We start from the raw sequence: 9,635 nt of genomic DNA on the forward strand, positions 1-9,635 counted from the left end.
TCACCAGGCGACAGCAACCACGGGCCCCTAAAAATTTACGACAATTACTGCGAGGCCACTGGACATTCATTATGGCCACCAAATAAGTTATTAGACATTAACAACAACCATTTTAGGGTCACAAGAAGTTTGTGAAATGTCATTGTAGGGCTGCCACATGTTTACAGTAGCCACCGTAGAGCCACCAGACATTCCTTGTGGCCATTGTGAGGTTGCCGAAAGCTTTTGGCTGCCACCATAAAGTTGCCAAAAATATAAGATAATTATTCTTTGAGAATTGTTATTTACTTTGAGAAAAAATGTATATTTTGTTTTGAAAAGGTTATTAACGATGGGTTACAAATGAAAATATATTTAGTTAACTAATATCTTAAAATAATAATAATAATAATAATAAATTAAAAAAGAAAAATCAGCATTCAAGAAGTGAAAAAGGCTTTTTGAAATTTTTTTCTAAACAAACTCTTAAAAAGATTGCGAAAATCCCGATCCGGCAGGAGAGACTCGAGAAAGAAAGGCACAGGACCGTTCACGAGAGAGCCCGTGTACGTGACCCACACCAAATGCCGATGTAGGACCATACGGACGGCCCAGATGTAACCGGACCATCCAAAACAGAAACGGACTCTCCCAGAGAGAATATGCGCCCACCAAACGACCCAAATCCCAGACGGAGTAATTGGCAACCGATTGAACTTTTCAGGTTCACTGTTTTCACTGGTACGCTACGATAGTGGATTCGATTCTTTGAATTCCTGGTGTTCTATTTGTCCCTAATTTTTGTGGAGTGCTTCTTTAATTTGTTCACACAATGGTCAACGGCAATTGCTGTTGCTTCTCCATCTTGGCTTCAAAATTCACCGTCACTTTCGTCACGATTAGCCTCACCTTGATACTGATTCGCGTGCTTTACGTCATCTACCGGAGTGGCAAGCCTCTCCGATCCAAAGCTCCGAGAGCTCTCAGAACACTCATTGTCTTAGGCTCAGGTGAGCCATGGAGCCAGCTCTGATTTCAATTCACAGTGGAAATTCTTATTGGTTTGTGTTGTTGCAATTGTAGGGGGTCACACGGCGGAGATGCTTAACCTGTTGTCGGTGTTGCAGAAGGAGAGGTATAGCCCTAGATTCTATGTCGCCGCTGCGACCGATAATATGAGCCTCCAAAAAGCTCGCGCGCTTGAGGATTCCTTGGCTGATGAGGTACATAGTGATAGATTGCTCTGTTTCGTCATTATTCGATAGGATATTAACAGCTGTATTGTAATCTTTTGCTGGATTTGTTGAATGCGCAACACAATCTTTTATCAAAATGGAGATTTTGTGCTGTTATATGCTGTGTTTGTGACTTGTATCGTTTTTCATCCAGTGTCTACCGTTTTATAAATCAATGTTGTAAAGAAAAGGAAAAAGGATGAGACTTAAACGAGTTTAAAGAGCAGAATCCAAAGGGCATAGTTTGTTAGTGTTTCTCCTTTATTGCCATAGGGATGTATGCAAATATTGTGCTTTCTCATCAAGAGCTGGATCCATGCTGCATTTGCATTTTAGTTTCGTATGATTGTTGCAGGTTTGCCGATGAAAGTTTTTTTTTTTTTTTGAATAATTTCTAATGCAGACTGGGGTCAAAGTGGAAGAAACTGCTCAGTTCATGCAGATCTATCGAAGTAGGGAAGTTGGGCAATCATATTTAACCTCTGTTTGGACAACTTTAATTGCTACGGCTCATGCACTCTGGATAATGTTTAAAATCAGACCCCAAGTGGTATTTTCTATTCCTTTGTTTATACTTCCATACATGTATGTTTTGGGCACTACATACATTTATATAGATTATGAATCTAATTATTATATCATATTTTGCAATCTACTTTGTATAACCTCAGATTCTCTGCAATGGGCCGGGGACTTGTGTTCCACTATGTGCAATTGCATTCTTTTTCAAGGTGTGGATGCACTCCATTAAGACTTTTCCACTGTCGTTTTGCTTGTCTATATTTTTCAATTATTTAAGGTTATATTATAGTTCATCCTTTAACCTCAAGTGCAGCTAGTGGGGATTAGATGGTCATCAATTTTCTACGTTGAGAGTATAGCAAGAGTGAGAAGACTTTCATTAAGTGGGTTGCTTCTTTACAAGTTACGAATGGCTGATCAGTTCTTTGTGCAATGGCCACAACTACTGAGACAATATCCACGGGCTCACTATGTTGGTTGTCTCATGTAGTTGATAAGTTCAGCTGCTGACATTGGTACTTTCACTTCAACCTCCAAGTTTTTGCAATGCAGTCAACATTGTCAAAGTGTAACTATAGCACAATTTTTTATTTTTCCAAGTAGAGTTGCTCACGTGTTACTTTTTGTAAGTGTGAAATTTAAGTTGTGCATGGTGAATCCCAGCCATGCAGAAGAGAGAGAACTACTTATCACTGTAAGTTTAGATGAACCTGAGTTTTGATAAATTTATGATTTTGGTTTACATAATGCTATTCATTTTTCGAAACAAAGAATTATTCTGCCTTGCTTGGAATTAATCCAGAGATGTGCTTTGCTTTAAGATAGACTGATTAAAGTAGAGAGTGATGGGAAAATTCTTGTCCAAAATCTAGTCACATCCTGTTTTTATCACACAACTTTCATTATTCTCTTCCTTTGGCTTTCTGTCTGTCTTCCTTTTCTGATGTCACATTTCCACATGTTTTTGAACAATTTAAAAAGGTACCCAGATTGAATATCCTGGTGATAGTTTAATTCCTTGCTAATATGAATTTGCTAGTTGAATAAATGGAAAAAGAATCATTTGGCAGTAGGACATTTAAATACAATGTGCTTCGGCATTGTAGATCAGATATGTAGGTTGCTGATATCTCAAAACGCCAACATTTTTGTACCGTAGTTGTATCAACATGGAAAGTTTGTAGTTATGATAACTAGAGTGAAATTACTTCTCTGCCCAAATTTGTGCGTCTATTATTGCAATAAACAATTCAAACTTTTTTTTTCCTTCAATTTTCTTGATTGTTTTGATTTAACAAAATTTAACTGAGTTATATGTTTGGAGAGGGTGGAACATACATTTCTGTTAATTATTCTTTTTTGAGAGGGGGGGGGGGGGGGGGGGGGGGGTTTGTTTAGCTGTTTTGCTAATTTGATGATCTAACATAGCATTTTTGACAAGGCTTGCTACCAATTGCCCTAACCTCTACCCAAACTGGTTGACAAGTCTAGAGAAAAATGGGCGCGTTTATATTTACTGGAGTCTGACAATAATTTTGGAGATGGAATAGACAAAATTGTAGTTTACACTTTCTGTGGAGAAATAAAATGGCTAGGTTTTTACCTACATATTTGGGTATATGGATTTGTACATTGAAACTTCTCATTCTTGGGATTGAAATAAGGGAACAGAAGGACCAAAATAACTTCAATGCTCATAAGTTTGGACATTTTCTTCTGTTGAAAGTGGAACTTTTACGTAGATCTTCTTAAACCCATCTTGTTCATCAGTAACCTCTTTCAACAAGGGAAGCATTGAAATTTCTTTGACGTCTCTATTTTCAGCCTTGGACTTAGAATCATCGAGATAGTGCTGATAGAAATATGAAATAAATCCCCAAATAGCCAATACCATGGCAATCGCCTTTACCCCATCCATTTCGTCATGGAAGAAGATCACAGCTAGAACTGGAATAACTGGCAAACCCAGAGAACTTATGACATTGGAGAACAGGGAAGACACTTCATGTATCAATCCTACTGTGCCAAAGGTGAAAATCTGCCAAGCTATAGCTGCCCAAACCAAAGTACTGACATAAAGAAACTCCCCCAGTTCAAAGTCCTCCATCTCTCTCTTTAGACCTTTCCAGTCTCCACTAGCAAAAAGCCCCACCAGGGTAGCACAGGTTGCAACCAGTGACTGATAGATTATCATTTCCAAAACCACTGTAAATGTTTCCTTTTTCAGAACCTTTTGGAAGGAGAGCTGTGTAAGGGAAAGCATCAATCCATACCCAGCAGATGCACCAACAGTGCATAAGAGTCCAGTTTCATACTTTTTGTTAGAGTTTCCACTGGGGTTTGTGGAATTGGTTTCAAATACAAGCAAGGCGGAAGAGATGGTGAGAAGGACCAGGGAATTGATTATAAAAGGAGTGAACTTCTGTGAATTAAGGAGGAAAGAGAAGAAAGCATTGAAGGTCAATTGGGATGCACAAATAAGGGCAAATGTAGATACAGGAAGGTACGAGAGCCCAATTGAATACATCATGCTGTCTGCTGCTAGAAATACACCAAAAGAGACATAAATCAAGGCAAGGATTAAGGCGCATGGTTGGTTCCTCTGGATACTGCTTGTGGTAGGGTTTTCGGGAGAAGAGATGCAGTAGTAAGGAATGAGGATTGGAAACCCTGCAACTTGCACAAGTGTTGCCACCCATTTGCTCTTTCCACCTTTGTTGTAGTACAGTCTGCCCAAGAGCATAGCTGCAGATTGGCCAGAGAGGACAAAGAGTATATAGATGGTCATCCGGAGCCACCGCATAAAATTTCTAGATTGAGAGATTGTTGATTGATTGGTGGCATTGATATACTCAGGCGAGGTTGCTTCTTTGGCTTCTTGAACTGGTAAGAACATGTAAAGGGGATTACTGCAGGATAGACATTGCTATCATATGAATTCCTTTTGGTCGTATATTGCTTTCATGTGAATTAGTTTGTCAACAAGCATACTATTTTTTAGCAGGATCAATAAACACACTCAATCTATGCTATTAAAAAATGAATTATTTTGTGGCATTTCAGGTTCTTCTGTTCCCATTTTGTTACTCCCTTTAGTAATAAGTTTAGCTGTACTACAACTACAAAGCATGAAGCATGAGTAGGGAGGGAAAAATTTGCTGCCATATCACCCAAATGTTGATTTTGAAGCATTAGAGTACTGGCAGGTGTCCATATCTATACATATTCATGATTATTTGAAATAAATTTATGTATTGCTCCAAAATTTCTGGTTATTAGGCATATCTCTGTTAGAAACTTAGTAGCATATACACTTCTTATATATATATATATATAAAGAAAAAAAAAAGAAAAAAAGAAAAAAAATAATTGAGACGTTTGTTTTCTCTTGATCTAAAATAGAGCCAAAGAAAAGGTTATTAAATTTATTACTTGTTTCTTATGTAGGCTGGATTCTGAGGTGATTCATCTGCTACAATGTTATAGTGCTAGACAGTTTTGATAGTATCCATCTAAGTGCTAATTCTTCGATTTAAGAACTACACCAGAACTAGGGAAACCTTTTGTGCTAAAATCATTAGGGATCTATATTCAGGTGGGTTTCTTTTCTTCTCTAATCCTTACATAACTCATAAAAATCTGACTTACCCGTAACTCGGAGCTGTAGATTTTGTGCTTGCCCCATGTTGGAGGTGAAGAGAGAGAGAGAGAGAGAGAGAGAGAGAGAGAGAGAGAGCCTTTATAAAAAATGAAAATGAAGATTGTATATCAAATTGTGTTTTAGTATATGGCTGGTGATGGGTGTCCAATTCCAGTGATGTCAGGCCTTATTCCACAATTAACACGTTATTGCATCAATTTAAATATTTACATCCTCCTGACAACTGCAAACTCAGATGGGTTACATCACATTCATAAGTAACATGATAAAGGTGGCCTAATTGGATCATTTATATTTCTTGTGATGACCGCACAATTTATTGTGACAAGGGCATCCTGTGTTACGATTAATTTTACAAAATTTTTATTGTATCCTTCCAATAATAAAGTGATTTTTAAAATTATTATTTGATCAAAATTTAATAATGATTAATTATAAGTCTAATAATGATTTTAAAAGTCACATTATTATTGAAATGACACAAAAGTGACTTCTAGTATTATTCATCTGCTTGTCTTTGGTAGTTTGTTATTCTAAACAACTAAAGTGTGTACACATTTCTTTTTTGTTTATTAATCAAATTAGCTTCAGATTAACTTATTGAAGCGTATCTTCAAAATAAAATAAAGCAGTGTTCAATACTTAACCTCTTTCAATGTGGGAGCATTAGAAACTTCATTAACATTTCCATCTTTACTATTGGAAGCAAAATCATCGAAGAATGTGGATAAGCATTCAAAACAAAACCCAAAACAGGCAGCCGCATTGAGATGACCATTATTCCAACCAAATCGACGTGGAAAAAGTTTGCAGCTAGAAGCGGATCAATAGGCAAACTAAGAATGGACAGAAATTTAATAGAAACTATCTTTTAAGAATAACATGTGATTTTTAGGCATGCGAAAAGCACATGATTTCTTATTAATACTATGAAAAGAGTGTGTGAGAAGCACGTGTTATTAAAAAAAGAGCAATGTTATATACAAGACTCTTATCTCCCTCTTACCTCCCTTAAAAGTAATGTGACTTTTAAAATTATCATTGAATTTGTGATTGATCATTTTTGAATTTCGAAGAAGAAAAAAGTTATAGTCGGCCTACCCACCTACTTCTCAAAGAAAGAGATGAGCTGAGGAATTTGAAGCTAGCAGGGATGTAAACGAAGCAAAGCTACCTGTGAGCTCGCTCGCGTTCGGCTCGATAAAGCTTTGCTCGTGCACGACTCAGTTATTAAATAAGTTATTCGTGGACATGAAAATATACTCAATTATTAAACGATACAAATTCGTTTAAAACTCGGCTCGCTCGTTTATATAATATTAAATCTTAGAATTTAGGTGATATACTAATAGGGCATACTGTATCTTCATTATATAATGTAAATTATGTAATAAACATATGATTCATCATTTATATCAACAAGACAACAACACATATTTTGTATGACTAGTGACCAAGTATGATCTAATCATGTAAATTATATAAAGGATCTAACAATTCATATGAATATGATATAAAGATTCATGTTCCTAATTTAGACAGCATAGGGATAACAATTTCAGTGTTTATAACCTAAGTCAGTAGCCAAATTACAATTCCCTAAAACAGAAATAATGGTTTTGTACAGAATTACTCTAAAGAATTTAAAAGGATACAAAGTTGGATTTAAGCCTAATTCTAACAGTAATTTATTCACAGGAACTTTAAAAAAGAATTTCAATTAACAAAAAATACTGAAACTTAGCAAACTTAGCCACAATTCTCACACCAATAACAATACTCTGCTAAAAAACAACCCAATATTCATATAAAAGAGATTCAACCTATATATCTTATATACCAAATAAGAGATTTAGAGTAGAGTCTCAATATTTTAGCAAAAATCCAAAATACAAACCATATATTAAATTACATAATCGATACACATATGGCCACAATAAGAAATCAGCCCAATAATCATAGCATTCCTTTAGCATTCAGCAAAATTTTTCCCAAATAATTCAACCCAATTCATAGTGTACCTGTTTGGTTAATCAGAAAAAATACAAGAATGCCCAAGATAAAACACTAACCGGCTATCTCCAAACAGCCCCCAAAACCACTCCAAACTGACTAGCTAATTCATCACATTAAAACATCCCAACAACACAATCAAAACTACAACATCCCAAAACAAGACTCAGAAATTCTCAATCCCATTTGGTTCCTCTACCTGAAAAACAACCCAACAATTCTCAAAAGATTTTACACCTATTCAATTTTCTACAAAGAAAATCCTCAAGAAAAATAACCCCCAAAATTTTCTACAACATCAATCCAGAAATCCTCAACTATGAGATTAACGAAAATAATCAAAACCAAAAATTAAATCTCAAGAGAACTCTAACCCGAAAGTCTACCCAGTGATTTCTTCTACACCCCTACGGTTTTTCTTCAGAAAAAAGTTTAGAAATTTCAATTTTCTTTTCTCTTCTCTACCGAAAAATCCTTCTCAAAGCCAAAATTTTCATTACAAATCAACCCAAACTGAAATAAGATCAAGACTCAAAGATTTCTCACTTTCCAAAGGATGGATTTTTTTTCTTCTCTATTATAGAAAACTCAAAAAAACCGTCGGAAATCCTTTCTCCGATGGCGCCGTCGGCACGGGGCCGTGATCTGCCGGCCCGGCGACGTCATCTGCCCAGTCCGGTGGCCAACCCACCGGCTGGATCTCCTTCTACCCCACTTTCTCTCAGTCTCTCTCTCTCTCTCTCTCTCTCTCTCTCTCTCTCTCCCCATTGTCTCTGTTTCTCATTTTCTCCCTCTCCCTCTTGTCTTTATGATTTTCTTTACGCATAAAAGAATAACAATAAGGAAAAGGGTAGAACTAAAAACAAAAAGGAAGAAAAAAAGAAGAAGAAGAAAATAGGAATGGGTCTTGTGCGAGTGATAGCATAATGAAGGCTAAAAAAGAAAGCTCTTGAAATACCTGTTAAGTTGAAAATTTTGAAGCTCGAGTGTCTCTGAGAAATTGCTTTGTTGCTGATGTCTTGAACAGTGAGAATGATTGCTTAAATAAAAGGAAGGAGAGGAGTGTCGTGGCTTGAAAGCCCAGAGCATGGGTGCAACGTGTAGAGGGTCGCACTGAAAAATGACAAGGCCTTTTGCAAAAAAGGCTTTCAGACACTTAAAGAAGAAAAAATGGAAAAGTGGCCAGGCTTTCTCAGCAACTTGTAAGGGAGTCAGCGAGAGAGAGATGAAAGGTGGAAGACAAGTGAGTGGCTAAAAAATGCTTAATAAAACGAAGCCGTACAAGAGAATTGATTTTTTTTAAACCAAAATTTCATTCAAAAATAAAAAATCTATTAATCCACTAAAAAATTATTCTAATTTTTCTGGGGTGCTATAGGTTGCCAGCCTAGATTATACTCTATCATGACTCTCTTCCCCACGGGGATCTCCCATGCCTTGTGTGGGTTTGTAATTGTTAGCACTTCGAAACAAGTGTTGCCATCTAGATTAGTACCTAACACATTAATAAATACCAATGTTAATTATTTCGAATTGAATATTAACTACAAAACATAAATACGTATATATCCTTTAGATTTATAAAAATATATACTTACCTATCGTCTGGATCTAGTTTTCGCACAGCGCCTGTGTCTCACTATCGTCCAGAGCCTGTGTCTTGCTATCGTCCGGAGATTGTGTCTCGCTATCATCAGTACCCGATATGCTGTAGGGGAATAGTCGCTCCACGTGACCAGGGGAACACACCCCTAATTGGCTCAACGCGATGGCAGATGATTGATAAGTCACAAATACTGTATATTTGGACCCCTTAATTTGAATTCGTAAAACCCTTAGTTTTGTTATTTTCTGATGTTTTTGACTAGTTTTGGTGTTTTAGTGTTTTGCAGGTCATTGAGAGAGAAATTGAGATTTTGAGGCAAAAAGGCTAAAAATTCGAATTTTTTTGGAAATGGGCTCGAGCACAGCCCTGTTGAGCTCGAGCGCACATGCCCACAACAACGCCTTTCACCCGAATGGGCTTGAGCGCATCCATGTTGAGCTCGAGCTCACATACCCACAACAGCCCTCAGCAGCCTTTCACCAGAGTGGGCTCAAGCGCACCCCTGTTGAGCTCGAGCGCACGTGCCCACAATAGCCATCAGCGCCCTGACGAATGCCCGAGTGAGCTCGTGCACCCTTAAAGTGTGACCGAGCGCACTTATGCTGACCTGGATATGTAG

General features: G+C 37.1%; 2 protein-coding genes across 2 annotated transcripts; one reads left to right on the forward strand and one right to left on the reverse strand.

Annotated features, from left to right (window-relative positions):
* Positions 1 to 481: 481 nt before the first annotated feature.
* On the forward strand, positions 482 to 2,483 carry LOC133868003 (UDP-N-acetylglucosamine transferase subunit ALG14). The gene is made up of 5 exons (XM_062304792.1): positions 482 to 989; positions 1,063 to 1,202; positions 1,618 to 1,764; positions 1,886 to 1,945; positions 2,050 to 2,483. The coding sequence occupies exons 1-5, from the start codon at positions 812 to 814 to the stop codon at positions 2,224 to 2,226; spliced, it is 702 nt and encodes a 233-aa protein (XP_062160776.1). The 5' UTR covers positions 482 to 811; the 3' UTR covers positions 2,227 to 2,483.
* Positions 2,484 to 3,240: 757 nt separating this feature from the next.
* LOC133868416 (purine permease 21-like) lies at positions 3,241 to 5,430 on the reverse strand. The gene is made up of 2 exons (XM_062305307.1): positions 5,385 to 5,430; positions 3,241 to 4,619 (listed from the first exon to the last, which is right to left on the reverse strand). The coding sequence occupies exons 1-2, from the start codon at positions 5,419 to 5,421 to the stop codon at positions 3,424 to 3,426; spliced, it is 1,233 nt and encodes a 410-aa protein (XP_062161291.1). The 5' UTR covers positions 5,422 to 5,430; the 3' UTR covers positions 3,241 to 3,423.
* Positions 5,431 to 9,635: the final 4,205 nt, after the last annotated feature.

Source organism: Alnus glutinosa, chromosome 5 (genome assembly GCF_958979055.1).
Source record: "Alnus glutinosa chromosome 5, dhAlnGlut1.1, whole genome shotgun sequence".
Lineage (NCBI taxonomy): Eukaryota > Viridiplantae > Streptophyta > Magnoliopsida > Fagales > Betulaceae > Alnus > Alnus glutinosa.